This window comes from Lissotriton vulgaris, chromosome 9 (genome assembly GCF_964263255.1).
Source record: "Lissotriton vulgaris chromosome 9, aLisVul1.2, whole genome shotgun sequence".
NCBI classification, from domain to species: domain Eukaryota; kingdom Metazoa; phylum Chordata; class Amphibia; order Caudata; family Salamandridae; genus Lissotriton; species Lissotriton vulgaris.
Genome location: NC_141697.1, coordinates 61,545,151 through 61,565,556, shown reverse-complemented (window position 1 = coordinate 61,565,556; position 20,406 = coordinate 61,545,151). Strand labels below are relative to the sequence as shown.

The following is a 20,406-nucleotide window of genomic DNA, read 5'->3' as shown; positions in this document are numbered from 1 at the left end:
ACTTTGGAGTGACCTTTTGGCATTACTTCGTACTTTTTTGGAAACTCGTGCATGCACTGCACAGTTTCCAATGACCCCCCCCCCCTCCCCCGTGCATCATGAGCAGCAGATCCATCTGGTTTTAATTATCGCACCCGCCGCTGCTCGCTCCATAAGGTAAACATGGACTGAGCCATTGAAGCCGCACCCCTGTTCCGTACCTTGGGCGTTTCTGGCCACGCTCCACTCAATCCCTCCTTGAGTGGTGCCCTTAGCGTCTACAGACACAGCGGCCACAGTGCTTTCCTTATCACTTTCTGGTGATTACCACGTGATGGTGAGAACTTTGGGCCTGCACGCTGTGCTTCTGTTGCAGTTACATAAAGATTGCAGAAATCCTGCCTTTTGGGCATGTTTCCAACCTAGTGCTCTGCAATTGTCGCTGCCGGAACGCCTGGGATGGTGGCCTTGCGCACTTCAGCCTGTAACTGCTGTGCAGTCCCACAGTGTTCGTGCCCCACTTGTACAGTGTTGGGCGTGCACCGAGGTACCCCACAATGTGCTTCTTTTGGAAGGTATTACTGCGCTGTAGGGCACTGCAGTGGGTTGTTGGACACCGTGCGTGCGCTGCTTCTGCAGAAAGTGCTCTTTTGTAGTGTTGCACAGGAGGAGACCATGCAGTGCGGCGATGATGTAGCGTGTCACCGTGCACGGATGTACAGTGGTGTTGTACAAGATAATGCTGCACTTTATGGCGCTGTAACGTTTCTTGGTGCTCATTAAGGTGCTGAACACTGCGGGCCACAATTTATGCTTGGCACACACAGACTCTATGCGATGTGGAGCTGCGCTTTGTGTTTGTTGATGTGAAGTGTACCACTAAGTAGCATGGCGCCCCCTGCACGTTTTGCTGTTGTACATCTGGGCACTATACGAGATGGCTTTTGTCAAGGGTTGGTGATTTTTGTTGTGCTAAATGGCTGTATTTATAATGTAGTGCAGCTATGCTCTTTATAATATTGCTCTGCACTTTGCCGCACCACACTTTCTGGTGATGTACCACGTGGTGGTGAGAACTGCAGGCCTGCAGGCTGTGCTTCTGTATGCACCTCTAGGTGCTATACACGAGAGCTGTGCACGATGCATGATGCTTTCAAACCCGGACACAGTTTCTTGCCAGAACCACTGGCAGTTCTTGGCAGCTTCGGGCATATCTGGAAGAACAGGTTGGCGGCGCCAAGACACAGCAGTAGTGCGATATGGATACCGTGTGTGAAAAGCACAACACATGATGGGAAGGCCTGTCCAGACTATCGCTCATTGTTTTTGTATTTTACCCTTTACTTGCCAAATCCATGTTCATTTTGCTTTTCAGGAAACCGTAATTAACAAGCATTTGCAATGCAATAGGTCTCGCATTATGAAAGTTTGAGCTTTTGGTCTTGTAAATGACAATTTTTTTTGTGTTGGTTTTGAAAATAGCTAAATTAATAGCTTTGTCATTTACAATGCCAATAGTTATAACTTTCGCGAATGTGACGCCTATAGAATATGTAATGCAACATGTTTTGTATTTACATGACTTAGATGTATTGATATTACAAATGACAATGGCTTTTAATTTTTTTTAAAATAATTAATACTTGAATAAAAGTGATTGTAATTTATAATGGCAATAGCTTAAACTTTTTTAAATAACTTTTGTGAAGGTTATGTTCAGTGTATTTTATTGTGATGAAAATCCAAGAACAGAAGTGAAATATTAACATCTTTTTGTGACATTTGTAGTAAAGCTTGAAACAATGAGAGAACATATTTGAACCAGTTGTTGTTGAATGGTGGTGCTTGGTGGCGCTGAGTGATGCTGTGGAGTTAAAAAAAAAAAAAAAGTACACTGGGAGGGGGGAGGATGTTGAAAGAGACACGGCTTGGCCGCCGTGAAAGTGAAAGTACGGCCGTGGGCAGCAACAGCAGGGGTGAATAATTAGGGGGGAGGAGAAATGCCTGAGGCAGAGTGCACGCTGGGGGAAGCTTCAGATGCCTGTGGGAGGGAGGCTGATTGCTTTGATGTGGACGTGCTTTCCGCTCGAGTGCACCACACGAACTGTCCGAAATCCGCGATGGTTTCAGACCTTGGTTTGCCCACTATACTCTAGTCTATTATCCCTTGCGGGATTAATAGGCGAGACCTAAAAAACGACTAGATGAAGAGGTGGTCGGCGAAAGAGCGGCTGCGGCGGGGGTTGCGCACCGTTCTCATTGTGCACCCGGGCGCAGACTGTGGAGCGCACAGATGGCACCGGAGATATTGTTTCCGATTTACTAAGAAGTAATACGCCTAGGTTCTCTGTAGGATATAGAACCACCAACCCCTCCATCTTTCACTACTGCCAACAGAGCCCATTGGACTTGAAAGGACGCACCTCAGTTGTGATCCCGGCGCAGTTTGACAATTGGCACCTGCGTTTATCTCCGGTTTCCTCAGAGCCACGATGTTTGTCTTGTTAGTGAGCACCTTCATGTAAAGGGATGCACGATTGTGACGCTCTTTCCTCCTGTTATTTTCCCTGATGGCACAGACGCACCGTGGCTGATGCCAGGGAGCTAAAATAAACTAGCATTGGCATAGCCAATAGGTATCGCCTTTGGGTCCTTAGTAGTGTTAAGCCATGCAACAGTTGATGTTGCACCAAGGATATTGTGCTGCATAACTAAATACTTATAAGGCCCCAAAAGCGAGAACTTTTGGCAATGCCAATGCATGTTTTTCCTGGTTTTTCTTCTGCTCATTTCCTATAGCTGCTCCTCCGTTGCTCCCCGTCCACTTCAGTTTGCAAACTACACCCTAGTGCAGAAGACAAGAGTATATTCTTCTAGACTGTGTGTGGACACGGGCTACCCTACCAAGACGGTGGGCCCGCAGAAATATTCTGAACTGGGCCCAGTGTAATTTTCAGGCACAAAGACACGTTCAGCAGGTTGTCTGCCTATGTTTTGAGCAGCAGCGTGCAGGCGAGGGAGCTTTGTTGTTTTAAATTCCAGCTGGGGCCAAACGAAGGGGCCTTTATGCCCCTATTGTTGGAGTATCCTGGCTTGGAGCTATCTGGAGCCTCCCAGCCAGATGCAAATGTAATTGTGGGGAAACAAAGGCACACAGCTGATTACTTCGCAAGTACTTGATTGACAGGCTTTTGATTTTTTTTGTGTATATATATTTATATAAAATGCATGCACTGTAAATGTCAGGTTGGTCTGTCCTAGTATTTACACAAATAACAATTTAAATGCCATGATTTTGCTTCATTTCTTTTATAGTGCTGCTCATGCCAATGCAGGGTGTCTGAGCGCTTTACATCACATGCACATTATACATTGACCATTAATCGTGTGTGAATCAGAGTACACGATGCGTTACATAAGACGGTGAGAGTTACAAGGTGTAGGAGTCGCATGTCCAATAGCTCACTGTGCTATATTGGAAGGATTAGTATTTTTGAACTGCAAGTAATAGAACGATCTGTGTTAAAGGCAGTAACCCATTTAACCAACTACATAAAATACAAATCTGTCATCTGCGTTACATGATGTGCTTTGCAGAAGACCTATTAATCCTCTGTGCTACCTTGATTTGAAACTCGAACTAGACAAAACCGTGTTTAATTGTAGTCGGTGAGTGTAATTTCTAGTCCGCAGACCATACGACATAGGGCTAAGTCTTGGTAAACCTCCTCCAGATGAGAGTTAAACGTGGCTAGTGGTGAGCACCAAAAGGCTGAATGAAAGTTTGTTTGTGTAAAGATTTTGAAACCAAACTGTAGAGGGCGAATGTGGAGATTGTCTGTTAAGGACTACCCACTCTAGGACTTTAGAGAAAACGGCAGTTGAGACAGGGTGGTGTTTGAGAGAGAAAGGACCGCCTGTGTATTTTTGTTTGTTATTCCTTCACCCCAGGGGTGGTTGTATGTACTGTGTGTATTTTGTGCATTTTAGTTTATACTTTGTGTTAGAGACCACTTGAATGAGACTAAGAGAAACAGCCTGAGGGCACATTGGGTCATTGGAGGGATTAGCAGGTTTAATTGAAGGGATTAACCTGTCGGGATAAAGTAAGAAGGACGTGAACGTGGTTTGAGCATACGGGGAAGCCTGAGAAGGGATCTGTAGGAGCGGTAAGCAAGGTGCAAGCGAGGCTTCAAGGGTATGGATGTTCATGTGATAGTAGCAGGAGGATCAGATGAAAGTTGTCCGGGAAGGGGGAGAGAGTGGGTATTTTCTTATAAGTGGCTTGGATGAGCACTGACTAATGTGATTAAGTCCTACCGACAGCAGTCTTATGCTGCATTGAGAGAGCTGAGCACATGTAGGTATATTTTCCTTTGGACCCCATGCACGCCCGGTGTATTGCATTTGAACCATGTCTTTTTGATGGATATGCAATACTTTGTTATTGCAATACACATTCTTCGTGCTAAATTTTTAAAAAACAAATGTGCTAAATCTCACAATGACGTTTTGAGTTTGAACATGATGATTCACATCCTAGATACAAATTCTAAACTATAGAACAGGAACTCTCTATACCGAATACTACTTGAATTATGCACATATGAGAATACTGGTAAGGAAAAGGAATTCATAACTTGTGCATAACCGCACTAGTGATTGGTGTAGGCTTTAAGTTGTGTTGACTTTCGGCTTGAGTGTTTAGTCCAAAGCAATTGATCTTTCAGTGTCGTCCTCCCCCCCCCCCCTCCCCCCCCCCCCCCACTCCCCCCATGCCTTCCCCACCCCGATATTCTTCAGACTCAATAAGTAGAAGGGAGTTGCCAGCGCCGTCTGCATCCATGTGCTTTAGAACTAGCAAATCAAATTTAGCTTTAATCCGTAAGGAAACCTCTTCTCTCAATCAGCCACCAGTGAGTGGAGCTTTTAGACTTACAATGCGCTTGTGACCATGGATGGGTGACAGTGCAGCATACGTTTTAACATAATACGACATACAAATCATGAAAGTTCTTGCTAGAATTTTCCATCATGAATTGCATATCTGCAAGAAGAGTAACAGTTGGCTTCTTGCTCGCAGGTGACCTAACCCGGATAACGTATGCCATACAGTCCTGCAGCTGAGACCAGGAGGAATATTATAATTTGCCGTAAACTATGACACTAGCTCGGATCTCAGTAGCGGTTCCTCAGTTATGAGCTGCTTCAAAACTCAAAGTGCAACTCTTGATGCTAAAGGAGCTCTTACAAGACCATGAGCACCAACTCGGACACCCACTGCCAGTGTTTCTGTCGTTCTGAGCAGTCTGTCATCTACTCTCCTCTTGCTGTTTCTACTGTTGGTGTGTGGTAGTCTCCATTGCTTCTGTTGCCTTGTCTGATTTGTGCATAAGTCTATCTCGTGTCATTAATTCATCAGGCCATCTGTAGAAAGCACTGTCCCGTGCAATGGGTGTGTGTGTATTATGAATAAACTACTCTGAACATGCAGTCGCATGACCAATGTAACCATTATGTTCTTTTCTTTAGCTTCGTTGTTGCCGCCTGCAAACATTTGGAACTGCATGCCAGCACAGAGGGACTTTTTAGAAAATCTGGTTCTGTGGTTCGGCTGAAGGCATTGAAGGTATGTAGATTAGGTGGGGTTATTAGCAATATTATGTGGAAGTAGTTTATAGAGCAGAGAGGTAAATTCATTGGCTTATATGGTTTTTGTCAACCTCTGTCCAAGATTTTCCGCTCGTATGGGTTCTCTGCGTGCCTTGAGCAAATTTCGGGTACTCCATTGTGAAGTCAGCCTGGCACATTTGTAAAAAAAATAAATGAATACTCCATGTTGACATTGTAAATGTTAATTGCGTGAATTGTGATGTTGCTGCATTTTTATTTGATGAAATATGGGTTTAAAAAAATCTAAATAAATCAATGTTTGATTATGAAAGCTAACATCATTTATTGTAATTTGGTTAAATTGGTTTTGCTCTTCTAACCTCGCGCTGGACCTAACCATTTTTCAGTTCAGCTTTTTGTCAGATTGCTTTTTGTAGTGGCCCGAAGCTGCCTTTATCGTCCTGTGTCTGCTAATGAAAAGAATGAGCTATTCCAAGCTACTGAACATGGTAAAGATGTGCACAATGGAGCTTGGTGCCTGCTGCGTCCTTTTTCCTCGGTCTACCAATGACTTTATTTTAAGTTTATTTTATTTATATTTTTTAACCGGTTTTCAATCCTTCAGTAGTCATGAACGTTTTAGGATTTTATGAAGCACTTGTAAGAAGAGTGTGTTGTAAATCTACTAAACTGCTGCTTGTAAGTATTTGATTTCTAACATTGGAGGCCGTCATGTCAAATGGATGCTTCTTCCATAGGAAGAGTCTTCCACCAGTTTCTCCTAGATGATCTGGAAGCTTTTATTGCCCTTTTTCCATTTTTTTAATTTTTGTTATTTACAGTTTTACATACTATGGGCAGTGTCTGACAGTTGTTGGAGTACTATCCATAGCGACAAAACATAAGAACATTGTGGACTAAGTTACAAAAAAAACGGACATTAAAAGAATTATTGAGGCAAATATATGGGTAGTTCTGTTAGGAAATGGATTGTATTAAATGGTGTGGTTTTTGTCTCCTTACTGTGTAATACTCTGCCAACCCCTTGAGGACCAGTCGGGTTATCCTTTGTTAAACCTTAGCGCAACCCTGAGTAGCTGTGGCTCTGAGCAGTCTGACTTAAACCAAGTAACAGGTGTAAAATCTGCTCATAACGGAGGTTACTCTGTGCTTGGAATACAGTATGTTCTATCCTTTGCAGTGCTTATATTGATGCTTGGTGAAATGGTATTGAAATAATATTGTCCATATTTATTCCTTTTTGCTGCGGAAAGATTAATTAATTTTAAATCCCATTTCTCCAGAACCAGTTGGATGTTGGCGATGGCTGTTTGGCCGCCGCTCCACCTTGTGATGTTGCCGGACTCCTGAAGCAGTTTTTTCGGGAGCTGCCTGAGCCCATTCTGCGACCCGATTTACAGGATTCCTTCTTCAAAGCCCAGCAGCTGGGCAGTGAGGAGGAGAGGACTGCTGCCACGCTGCTCCTTTCCTGCCTGATGTCAGACCAAACCATTGATACTTTGCGGTACTTCTTTGGGTTCCTCCAAAGGGTGTCTCTGAAGTAAGTAGGAATGTCAGTCTGTTTTGAAGCTCCTGTCAAGTTTCTTGATTGTGCAGTGTTTTGAAGAGCAACTTGCAAATGTAAAATTCCCCTTAAACGGTGCAAATTTTATAATTTGTACTTGGTGATGTGATTCCTTTTTACAGATTTTCCTCTGCCTGGCATTTCACTTGGTGTCTTAGACCGTATTCTTGCCTTCCACTACAGGGTACTATTTGGTACGAAAATGTATTTGTCTGTGTGCCTGTCCTGCACCGTAATCAAATATTTATTTCTCTGCCTAATTCTGGTAATGTTGCAGTGAACTGAAGCAAGCCTTGGGCAGGCATAGCATATGACTGCCTTAATGTGCATGCCAATTTTGACATTATGTTGATCACTTTTAGCTAGGCTCTTTGTGGTGTATGTCGAGAGTATGTGCAAGACGACACAACTCCGTATTCTTGCATGATACTTAGCATTTATTGATCACCTGTTTCTTAAGCTCTATGTGCTTGCTGTTAACTGCTTCAGGGCACTACCCGCCATCGTAATCTCCACGATTTGCTCATAAGAAGTAGAAAGGTGGAATTTGTTATGCACAGTCCAACTGTTCTAAAATATGAAACATTTTTCTATTGCCAACCAAATACATCTGTGAGAAGGACTTGCAAATTGGGCAGACTGTGATTCAGGTGCAAAGATGTAATTTCTCTTGGTGTCAGCAAGATCAAGGTTTGTTATGAAACTTTTTTCTTGTGTCTACTGGTCTATAAGCCAAGCTCTGTGGCACACCTAATAAGCAATGACTTGTGATAAAACAATAACTGCAGGTTTACTGGACCCTTGAACTACACAGTTGGATCCATTCCGCTCTAAACTAAGCATGAGCTATTTACTATTTATCGGCCAAATTTGCATTTGCTGGCTCGTTAAATGTAGTTTTTGTGCGTGGAGAAAATGCACTGTGAAGGTTTTGTGCTTTTGTAAGTTGGTTTTACATTTTCCCAGTGTAAATAAGGAACTTAATTGGATATAAATGGTGGCTTAGCAAAAGGAATTGTGTGGCATGCCAACACTTGAGACTGTCTTCAGTGTGCCATGCTAACACAGTTCGAAGCACAAATCCAGAATCGTCGCAGGGTGGTTGCTACCTTGAGGTGGAATTAGAGGGTACCTTGTCCAATGTGTCTGGTAGGGATGCTGAAGAACTCAAGTCTGACTGGAGTCTTATTCCTGGGGTGGTGGCTGGAGGTGCAGGTATTAACATCCTGAATCTTAAAGGAGAGCTGATGACCAGCGCTTGGCTGACCACCGGGTCCTCTTGAGTTCAAACCTGACTAGTAGGTTCTTTCCCTCGATAGTGGTCCTTAACCTTTATTACACTCCTCCAGTGAAGGCGAGGTATGCTAACTTTGGGCCACTTTGCTCCTAGAGACGGTAAGGTATTTGTGTTTGTATCATTTTGCAGTTTAGTTGAATTTAGTTTGAAGTCTTTGGTGTGCTGCGCCACAGACTTCTGTGTAAACTTGATCTATAGTTTTACACTTTTACCACGGCTCTATATGTATGTCAAGTTGACGTTTTTGAGTCCCATTTTCGTGTTCTCACGACTTCAGTAAGATACTCGTGTTGCTGATAAAGAATAGTGTTGCATTTGATAAGAACGATATCATTCATGGTCTCACTGTGAGCTGGAAATAGTAGTGCATAGTCCACTTACATGGCAAGTAGTTGCGATTGCTTGAGTTTCCCTCTGAAGGGAAACTAGAGCAACCCCAGACTGACCAAATTGGGCCAAACCCATTATGGCATTGCATATGTTTTTGGTTCAGAGAGAACCTGGCCTGGCAGTTTGGGTTGCATTTGTTCCATTTGGAGCAGGGCCAAGGCTGAGTTGCACAACTGGTTCCTGTCTGAGATGGTATGATGGAAAAAAACAACGGACAGCAATGCAACCCAGAGTAATTACCAATGGCTGACACTATTCAAACATTCTACCCACCATTTTCCAAATTTATATAATTCAAAACTTTCTATTTTTCCTAGGCATTTATTGTAAAATATATAAAGTAAGCTGTGCATGTTATTTCTCCTAATTTTAAGGTCCAGTGAGAACAAGATGGATAGTAGCAACTTGGCTGTGATCTTTGCCCCCAACCTTCTACAGTCGAGCGACGGAAGCGAAAAAATGTCAGCAAGCACCGAAAAGAAGCTACGTTTGCAAGCTGCTGTTGTGCGCGCACTGATTGATCATGCTCCAGATATCGGTGAGCACCTCAAAGTGTATGGGTGTTAAGATTTTGTTTTTGCTAATTTGATGATTCTATATCCCTGCATGAATCCAAGTCCGCCTTGTAGAGGCAAACAGTGTATACAACTTATCACTTGTCTAATGTTGTGAGCAGGAATCGGTTTTGTGTATTGCACCTGGCAGTGTGTCTAAAGCGTCTGCATGACAATCCTTTGGAGTAAAGATTCCTTTGATTTGTGCATCAGTATTAAGGGCAGGCGGAGAACTCCGCCCGCAGAGTGTGCGTAGATTTGCCATAGGGCAAAGCTCCGACTCCTGAGCAGAGTTGGCCAGCCTCCACCCCTTATTAAAAATTAATTGTACATTATTAAAAACAACAAAATAAACAGATAATCCTTACCTGTACTGCGGCGTCCCCACGCGCATTACTTGCAAGAAAGGCACGCCCGCATGCGCAGTTTTTACAAGATGATCGATCCAAGTAGAGGGACTGCGAGGTAGAGGAGGAGGGCAGCTCGGGGACGCCGCAGTACAGGTAAGTGTTTATTTTGTTGTTTTAATTAATGTATAATTAATTTTTAATGGGGGAGCGGAGTTCCATGGATTGGGTTCACAACTCCGTGTACCTCCGCGTAGATCCGCTACGCTTCACCAGCTCCGCCCGGGGTTAATCAGTATAACTTGTTTTTGTATAATAACATTTTCTTTATGTCCCCTCCTGGGGTGTTTGGGGTATTTTTGTGGATCTGGCGCTGGTTCAGCCCATTTGGTGCAGTCCTGCGCACTGCTCCAAAGGCTCCATGGCCTGATTGACTGCCCTATATATGGAATCCTCCACTGCCTGATAAAACGCATCGTCCCATTGGAGGAAGGAGCCCTCCTCTGATACTGACTGCATGGCAAGTCTGGCTATAGTGACTCATTGTGTGGAGCGCACGAGTGACATAACAGGCAATTTCTGCTAGTGCCGAGGTGCACAGATTATGGCTTGGAGGAGGCCCAGGCTGATATGGGTGGGCCAGAGGCAGACAATTGGCGAGCTGATCCCTTGGGTCACTCTCGCCCTTGGCTAATTTAGGCTAATGCCATCCGAGATGGTGTCCCATGCAGCGCTCTCAGCTGCACATTCAGACACTGCAATGTGTCGGGAGCAAAATTACATACAGACCCCGTATGATGTAAATACACTGGGGGAATACAGACCCAGCAAGAGTCACTCGGGCAGCATGAGACAAGGCTGGGTTTCTCCTCAGGACAGCGTGCTATTGGCAGTAAGTTTGAAGGGAAATTTGTGCTGCTGAAAGAGGTGCCACAGTGCCCCCAAGCAGTGGGAGGACCTCACCACAGTGAATAGTGGGAAAAACGGTGCGTAAAGCACACACGTGTCCAGCGACTGGTAAGGAATCTGGAAAGGAATCAGATTATCACAAAAAGAAACCTACTGCTGTACGCCCTCAACAACAATAAACACTATATTATGCAGGAGAAGAGAAAAAAGCGACTTCACTTGCTGCTAAGCAGCGAAGAAATAGGAGTGAACAGAGGAAGGACCCCGTTTGGGACCAAGCTACAGGCATAAAGGAAGGACCTATGGACTTTTTCCTTTTCCCTCGTGTTAGTGGGAAAAGTAGTTTTGTTGTGTTTTAAAATGGCTGCTGTTAAAATAAAGCGAAGGAAGAAGGCGTAATCCTCACCTCTGTGTCCTTAATAGAATTGAAACATACCAGTACTAAAGCTAGGGAAAGTTTAATTCCGAAACATGAAAAATACAATGTGCCTGGAAAAAAGGGATTGCATGCATAATCTGGAATGTAAATATTCCATAATGTTGGTGAGCTAAAATGCATGGTTTAATATCTCAATGACACCGGTTATAAACTACCTTCTTCAGAGTTAACTTTATTTTTCTCTATTCTTGTTGTGATCCAGAACTCCCACTGTTTGAGATATGATGGTTAATATTGTACAGCTGCCATAAACTTGTGTTCACTATGGAAGCTGTTCTTCCCTATTGATATGAGGGGGAGTAATACTCTGAGAACTATTGCAGCAGATGTAATAAGGTGATAGCTGAAATTTACTTTTTCCCTCGCGGCCGGACCCATTGCGAGGACCGTGCCTGGCACCCTGCTATGGACGTCACCTACCCAGCCGGATCACGGACATTTGTCTTGTTTTCCTCCCCACTGCTGCCTCCTCCCTGTGGATTTCCTGCTGTCCCTGGTCTTTCCTATCCTGACTTTCATGTTTGCTAATTTACTCCTGTATTGTTTATTTATCCATTATGTGACTACTGTGAAACTTTTGTAACTTGTAACTCGCTTTGGCCTTATCTAAAGCGCTCTGATACCTCCGGGTCTAGCCAGCGCTATATAAAACTCAGTAAATAAATAAAATACTTTCTTAGTTATTTATGGTGCTTGGGTGTTGGGTAGAGGACTTGGAAGATGAATAGGACTGGGGATCCGAATTGGAGCACGGGGTCCAACTTGAGGAAGCAAATGGAGGAGGGGGTAGGACTGGGGAGAAGATGGAAATTACCTGGGTAGGCACTTAGTCAGTATTGCAGGGGGTGCAGAATTTGGGGTTTAGTGAGAAGTGATAGTTGAGGAGGATTAGCTTGCAAGGACTGGAATGAGTTTTTTGGATTTGGGAGGAGAGGAATGTTTGGGGGAGTAGGATTGAGAAAAAGGCTGGAGAGGATTGGGACAGAATTGAGAAGAGCGGATTGGCGTAAAAAACAGTGGAAGATGAGAATTGAAGGAGGGAGAGTATTTTTGTGATAGTCTAAAACTGGCCCTCATGACGGTTTGTGGTTCGTGGGTGCCAGTCATGAAACTTGTTAATTCATGATTGCATAAAATAGTGTGTTTTTTTCCCCCTACTTAGTAAACTCCCGGCCGACTCCCACAGGGAGTTAATGGCGAGGTTTTGGGCTAGTCTACTCCCAATCTTTATACTAGCTAGGAATTTTGCGAGCTTAGATGCACATGCTAATGTTATGTGTTGGGGTCCTTGCTGTTGAAATCCGTGAACGTGGCAAGTAATGTGTTGCAGCTCAGGAGAAAGTCGCAGGTGCTTTGACTGGCAAACCTGTTTTGCCACGAAGATAGTAAGGGGGGGAAAAATCATGAACCTTCTCAGGGACTGAGTGCACACTAGACCGGACGGTAGCTGTGACACCTGTGGTTCAGGAAAGTTGTTTTAACGAGGATTTAATGCCATTGGGTCCTTTGAATTCTTCTTCAGATGGCAAAGGCTGTCCGCCAATTGAAAACTGTGGTTCAGGTAGTTATGCCTCTTTTTATGAGACTATGCGATTCCTCCTTGTATTCCAAAACTGTGTCGGACATCTGGAAAGCAGTTTGGATTGTCCAATTGTTGAAAAATAACAGGCACTGACCCTATCATTTCCTCTAATTGTATGTCTATTTGTTGCCATTGACAGCTAAACTCACTGAACATGTCATGTCTTTGAACCTTGAAGTCAACAACATTTTACATTAAACAAAGTAGCGTGGAATTTATAGTAGTCATATAGCTATATAAATCAAAATATAATTTTACCTTATTTTATCTAATCCTAAAAAAATGCTATAGTACAATCTTTTAGATTTATGAATAGATAATTACAAATCTATATGTAGATATCATGTTAGGTTGTCCAGGTAAGTATCCCAAAGCACAGCCTTTGGGGATACATTTATGCGGCCTAATTTAGCAAATCCTTTAAAAACATATGCCAAAGTAGTCTTTCCAATTCTTGAGTCCATAATTGTAGAAGAATTCATATAGAAGTATAGTACAGCCTTTGGGTTTCGATTTTGCAGTCAGCGCATGTATTGGCACCCCTGCTTCTTCAGGGCTTCTATTGTGTTCTTTAAATAGCATAAGAGTTACTAAATCTAGCAGGTCAGTTTCAAATAATCCATAGTCTATGCCCAAAGATGAACCTCCTGATTAGTTTCCAATATATAGGTCACACATGTGGGTACGATTGTCAACTAGAGTGGATGCCCCCTGTCAACAGACATATTTGGTCAAAAGTTCCCATCCCTTTCCTTGTTTCAATGTTCTGTCCAAAGCTACAGTTTTTTAAATATTTGTTCTCTTGGTGACGCAGGGCGTATTCCTGATTCCATTCTGGAGAAGATCCCTGCTATGCTTGGAGTTGATGCTGGCTGTCCCATGCCCTTCTTGGAGAACTACGAGGATGGTGAATGGGAGTCTCCTGGTGAGCGCAAGAAGAGGAGACGGCGCAGTGTGGGAGGTGAGGAGGAAGTTCATGCATGTATGTCAAGAATAATGCTTATCAGGAGAGGGTATTTTTGTGGTTTTTCCATAACCCCTATGCAAAATTAAACCTAACTGGTGCCTGTGCTGAAAAATTCTGATTCAAGCACCTGCTGCACGCAGGACTTTACAAGTAGTAGTATTTTCTCTATGTAAACATGTTCCCACCTCATCTTCCACTCTTGAAAAACCCTGATGCCCTAATAGATGTCTTCAGTGTGCACTATGGCAGTAGTTTCCTCATCTGTGGCCCAGTTCCCTCTTTGCAAATGTTACCTTTAATTACGACCTCCAAATAGCGCGCATGAAAACAAATCTTGCTCCAGTAGGGAATCTAAGCACTGCACAATTTGTATTCCTTTGACTGCCATGCTTTATGTCTAGGACTCCACTTGTCCTCTAGTACAACCACACCAGAAGTAAGTGTATTCTCTTGGTTGTAGAACAGCAAGATGATCTGATTTTTAAGTTGCATTAGCTTTGTGTATCTTACATTTCAGATATTGTTAGTGGAGCCTTGAACAAACTTAAAACTAATCGCACACCCACCACTACTCCCCAGACAGACCGAAACGGTAGGTACATGTAATGCTGCATGTGGTATACCAGCTCCAACATCCCTAATGAAGTGTTTTGTAACAGCTTATAGTTATGCTTTTTTTTTTATATTGTTTTATTTTTTATTATCTATTATCCACTAATGTGGCAGCTGTTTTGAACAAATTCCCCTAGCTGGTACTTACTCAATAACATTTCAGAGGGATATTGGACTTGATTCAGAAGCAGCAGCTATGGTATTTGCTTTTTGTGCACTTTGCTTCTTCGTGGTTGACCTTGGCACTGCTGCTTGTAGTTTACATGTAATTCCCTTTCCTGGCTTTAGAAGTAGTAGATTTCCCGACTATTGTTCCCCATGTCCTCCATTGTTCATTACTAAAGAAGTGCTTTGGCTTGGAAAAATATCGCCTAACAATTTCCTTACTTAATAAGTTAACAACTTCTTTCTGCATTGAATGGCAAAAATTAACGTTCCTGCTTCAGTCTTGCTCCTCATAGTTATATTTGTTAATGTTCTTTGGGATGAATGTGTACATTGTGATTCTTCTGCAGTGGATTCAAGCCTACCACTTAAAGAGCTGTATTTAGAGCATGATTTTCAGAAACCCATGTCAATCAGTCTGTTGGGATTCTCTTTTTACAATACAGACCGGTTTCTTAAAGATTCTTAATTCAAGATGGCTGTTTTTTTTTACAGAATAGTCACTGAAATGTGTACGCTGATTTGCACTGTCATCAAATGATTTAAACTAGGATACTCACATTTCCCCATTATCTCTTGATTGGTCTTAAGGTATACTCTCTACTTCCATAAAAGGGTTTATATGTTGCATTTCTTTGGTATCTGTAAAAACGGGACGTCACTTAAATTGAGTAAGGTGAGACGATATGACCTTGTATCTCTATAAACTGGTTTCACAGTTAATGCTGCCTGTATTTGCTTGAGCAGTCGGTGTTTCATCATAAATTCATGGAGCTGCTCCAATGGTCTTTGACCTTTAAGGTAAAGCATCACTGTACTGAAAATTTAACAAAATGAAGACTCCAAGATATTAGTCCCTTTTTAAATGTGCTCCCACTTGTAGGTGAAGGAAGCTCATTTTCTGAACCCTGCAATGGTACTTCAGTTATTTTGATCATTGTTGGTATCCATAGAAAATATAGAGGGTGGAACTTCCCAAGCCTGAGCATTCTTCGTGAAACACCACTGAATCTATGCAGGACGTGTGTTTGGTTTTTTTCTCTTCTGGATGCTGGTGTTCTACAATATTTTCTGGAGAGCCCCTAACCTCATGTCCACATCCGTTTCTAATGGAAAGCATGACTCTATCCATAGAACATTCTGTGTAATTGCTCATGGAACCTTATACTTCTGTTGGATACTTCTAACTGCAGATTCCTCAGCTTTGAAATATCCCCAGACAGCAGACTCGATCCAGAGAATTTAACAGCAATGCTCTCACATGCCGATTGTTTGGGATGTGTAGATCTGCGGTGATAGTACAGTGATGGAGCAAAGCTGCAAATAAACACCATGCCTCGTTCTGATGTTAGTTTCTTAAGCTTTCTCATTCTATGTCCTCCGAAGTAGATCACTTGAAAAAAAAATGCAAGTAAGAGTGTGCCAAAAACGAACTTGGAACCTTTTGATGTTCAGTAGTTCACTTAACAGAACAGGGAGGTTGAAGGGCAGCGAGTAATCTGCTGGTAGAGTATCCACCAGAAAGAGCATTTCCAGAGGTAAGTAACTTGTTCTTCTGATGGATCAGTATTACCCAGGGGTCTCCAACCTTTTCTATAGTGTGACCTATTTTGATCGTTGAAAAATGTCCTGTGCAATTGCCTCACATAAGAATTCCGAAAGTGTGCATCAATTAAACACCATGACTCGAGTCTCCCCAAATATGCTCCAGTTAGCAATAAAACCCAAAGGAAGAAAGAAGCAGGAATGGAGGGATGTAAAGAAATAGAAAGCAGCAGAGAAAAGAAAAACGTTCCTGCAGAACGAGCCTATAGACTGCGACTGGGGGAGGGAGGGGGCAGGCTGGCTAAACCCAAGGGTGGGTTCCGTTTTAGACTGTCTTAGGACCATGTTAGCACAGTTGCTTCCCTCGGACACCTGCTGTGGGGTTAGGGTGCAAGAGTGCTTTGAGGCATTTGGTCGTGGTATGTCCGAGACTTACTCCAAGTCTTGGTGACCTAGTGAAGAGAGGATGCAGGGCCACTCTTTGTGCTGGCCTGGTGGATCCTGACGTCCCTCAGCGGTAGGTTCATGCTTCATGCTGTTAGAGTCCACTCTAGTCCACCAACAAGCCTTAGTTACAGCAACTGCTCTGGTACCCAGTGTATTGGCTCCTGGAAGTCCTGGCATCTGCAAACTTGGCAAGGAGACAGCTCTGACCCATGGAGCGCAAACCTATTCTCCTGTTACTCTGCTTGTTTGGTGGCCCGATGGCTAGCAGCACTGAGGACTGGCAGATTCTTTGTGGTGCAGGGAAGCAGCAACTCTACTCCAAGGGAGATCTTTCCTGGTTGTTGAGGTGCTGGGAAGTCCTCCCAGGATTTTAGGAAGAGTGTCCAGCTCTCTGTGAAGTCGATCCCTGCGGTGGCCCAAGTGCCGGCAACTTGGCAGGGTATTGCGCCAGTTTGGGGTGTAGATCTTGCTCTCTTCAGTCCTCCTTACCTCTTCAGTTCCCAGTAGTCTAATCTGATTTCTTGGTGTCAAGGGGCCATCTAAATACTCAATCTAGGGACGAGAAGTGGAGTGAGGAGTAGTAGCCAATTGGCTACGTACCCCTGGGGTCACTATACCCCCCCCCTAGATGACCACTTCCTGTGCGGAGTGGGCATCACCCTGTCCTAGAGTTCCTAATTCCACCACACAAGATGGTGGAATCCTAACTTTGGTGTTGACTTCAGGCTGCTAACCCTATAGGGTGTGTCTAGCTTGGCAGTGCAACAAGCCTCCTACATTCCCTGCCTGCATTGGTGCTAAATGGGTCTCGGTGCGGGGCGCAGGGCACCCTTCAGGTCTGGGGGTAGCCAGGCTCACACATCAAAGGCAGTGAGCTCTTTGAAGCTCCCTGCCTTGACATGCTAATTTACTAGCCATCCTCCTGCTGAAGGAGGTGTAAACACCTGCCAGAGCAGGCATTGTTTCTGCCCTCTGAGAGCAGATCGCTCACCTCCTGGGGGGATCCAAAACTTGTCTGGCAGGCTGGAAGGATCAGTCAGCAAGCCAGGACACTGGAGAACCGGTAGGGTTCAGGGAGTACCTTCTAAGGTGCATGTATTAATAAATCAATCACTGGAATCAGTGTGCGCTTATTGATATGAGGTGTTTGATACTGAACACCATAGGTTTCAGTGAAGCAATTATGCAGTAGAGAAACTAGTTTTGACAAGTGCCCAGTACATACCGTTGGCTTCCCTCCCATCTAAATTACAGGGGAATATCTGCTCATGAAGATATGTCCTCACATGCTCTGATTCACTCTGCCTTAGGGCTCCATGGCATATGCAGTGGTGACTTGCATATAGCTCATGTCTTGTCTTTAGCATGGCACATAGGAGTGCGCCATGTAAGGTTTTCAAACATGGTTTGCACCATGTCACGCTTTCTGCAAAGGCAGTCTGTGTGGAATTCTTGTGGGTCCCTTAGGGTGACATACAATATGTTGCAGCCCTCAGGGACTCTCTTTAGCACCCAGGCTCTAAGTAGCAGTGGTATCATTTACTAGGAACTTACAGGGGTGTTAAAGTCCTGTACCAATTGTGAAACAATCGGACAGCACTTTGTTCCAAGGAAGGTGTACTGGTCCTAAGGTCTGGGTAGCAGGCCTCAGTGCACTGTCGGTCAAATCCGCATCTAGTAGCTAAAAAGGGGGCAGACAATGTGGGGACAACTGCAACAAAAACCCAGTTTCCTACTCTCCTTTAGAAGCAATACCACAACAGTACCCCCCAAGATAGTGGGTCTAGGCAGGGATCGGATCAAAACTATTTCCATCTAGTCTGCCGCCCGAGGATATTCTAAAGGTGAGGAATATGTGGTTGCATAGAAGGAACATTATTTTCATCCAGTACGTTGGTCTTCGCCATTTGGCTTTCTTGTCTACAATCACCTGTGTCCAAGGGCGAATGCAGTTTCCAAATGTGCTTCATACTGTTATCTTTTCTGTTTAGTTTTTTCATCTATGGTGACTCCTGTGATCCTTACTCCAAGCACAAAGCGCAAACTCCCAGTGGATTCTGGTACGGGCTTTTCCAACAAGAAAAGGAGGTCGTTGAAACATAACTTGGGCTTTGATCTTCTGCCCAGTAGCCTTTTCAGTGGTGGCTTTTCTCCAGCATCAGGTGAGTGATTTTAGTAACGAATAAAACAAAGGGGGGGGGGGGGGGCTTCAGGAAATGCTCAAGGGTAAAATCCCTAAATACAATTGAAAAATTACAAGAGTACCCTGCCAAGGTAAGGAATTGGATGGGAATAAGGGAATCAATGGTCTCCTACGCAAGTGGGGTTGGGGAGGGATAGGAGGGTGAATTCCATTTTATAGGCCTAAAACCTTCACCAATTGGCCAGGTTCATGCTTCATCATAAGACTCCTCACTCTTGTGTGTGTGGATTACAACTCTGCTCTTGGAGTCTTCACTTAGGAGTTCTATGATAAGGGTCGTATGGAGGAGGCTGAAAGGGGTCTTGTTAGTGTATACCGAGATGCAAGTAAGCTATAAAAAATACCCCTCGGGTGCAGTTTTCACCTTTTTATTTCTGTTCAATGATGGGGATGATTAAAATAAATAGGAGAACAATTTAACCCTTTGATAGGTCAACATGTTTCAGTCCTCCATGTAGTCCTTCCATTCAGGTGCAGACGGGCTTTCTTCAAAACCATGAAATGGAAGCAGTTACTCTATATTAATGTTCCTTCAATGGAGTATATTATAGTGAACTGCAGAGGGCTATACTGGTTGTTAAGGGTCCTGAGCCCAAGTTTTGCAGCGTGAATCTTTCTGGATTCACTATGCTGTGCATTATTCAGCGGTCTAGTGGTTGGGTCCGGAATAGTAGTTTTTGTTTTTTTTTCCGTAGCCCAGGTGGGCGTCGACGTCCCACCGTTGGGTGTCCTTCCTCTGACGTCGGCACGCTTCCTGCGGAAGCTCCCACCTTTGGGTGCCATCTTCAGATTCTTTTGTCTGCCGTTGGGTCTGGATCGTCACCGAGAGGTTCCAGAGTTTTTGGGAGAAAAGAAGAAAAAGACTGAAATCTACCAAAAAGGATTGGAGAATACATTGAGATAACAAGACCACTGAGCCGGGACGACAAAGAAGTGGAAGAACACAGAAAAGTTCGACGTCCGACAGAGAATGCGCACACAGAGAGCCCCCTGAGCGCAGGAATGGACGAAACACCTTTTAAATTCTGCCACCACAAGTACGCACAGAAGGACTGCATCTGGTTTGCAACCTCTGCCTACCAGTCGACCACGAGAGCAAGGCTTGCCTGTTCCGTCTTTACCCCAAAGACGCTCAGGGTGAGAGAAAGACAGAGGAGAGCCAACTACAACATGCAAGGCCAAGGTCAACCTCCGTCTCTTCGGGACTTGCCCCTCTCCAGTGAGGAAGAGGACAACATCATCGAGGGACCAGATGACTACACGGTCGTAGAGACCGATAAGAAAACATCAAGAGGTAGGAGATACATCGACCCCCAAGGCCCTCACAGACTCTCGAAAAACAGTCGAAGTCCTCGAAAGGAGCACTGGCGCCGAAAAGTTCGACTGCCGCAGCTGCATCCAAGGACAAACAGCCCAGCGGATCCTTCGAAAAGGACTCCCAGATGGCGAAAGCACAAGAAAAGCCTAAGTCGTCGAAGCACGTCCACGAAAAGGCACGCTCGACGCCGAAAGAAAAGGACCCGAAGGCAGCTTCAAATTAGACATTGAAGAGCTCGTCCGAAACACTTGACGACGAACAGGCCGCCCAGATGGAGAGGAAGAAGAGAGGGCTCGAGGCCGAAATGGATAACATCCTGCAAAGGAAGAGAATTCGACAAGTGGATGAAAAGGTTCACCATTCCGTCGAAGCCGGCGACCATAGTCGAGGAAGAAGAGGAGTTCGACGCCGAAGAGCCGCTGAAAACTCCAGAGCCCCAAGAACACCAAGAGGA

General features: G+C 44.2%; 1 protein-coding gene across 2 annotated transcripts in view; it reads left to right on the top strand.

The window, feature by feature from the left end:
* The window catches only part of ARHGAP11A (Rho GTPase activating protein 11A), a 111,167-nt gene that overhangs the window by 26,547 nt on the left and 64,214 nt on the right, over positions 1 to 20,406 (top strand). Inside the window, exons 3-8 of one of the 2 annotated variants that reach the window (XM_086937027.1) lie at positions 5,512 to 5,608; positions 6,897 to 7,153; positions 9,239 to 9,402; positions 13,510 to 13,656; positions 14,180 to 14,254; positions 18,423 to 18,593. In XM_086937027.1, the coding sequence (XP_086793153.1) occupies positions 5,512 to 5,608; positions 6,897 to 7,153; positions 9,239 to 9,402; positions 13,510 to 13,656; positions 14,180 to 14,254; positions 18,423 to 18,593 (911 nt within the window). The remainder of the gene's footprint in view (positions 1 to 5,511; positions 5,609 to 6,896; positions 7,154 to 9,238; positions 9,403 to 13,509; positions 13,657 to 14,179; positions 14,255 to 18,422; positions 18,594 to 20,406) is intronic. The other variant, XM_086937028.1, reaches the window with a different exon arrangement.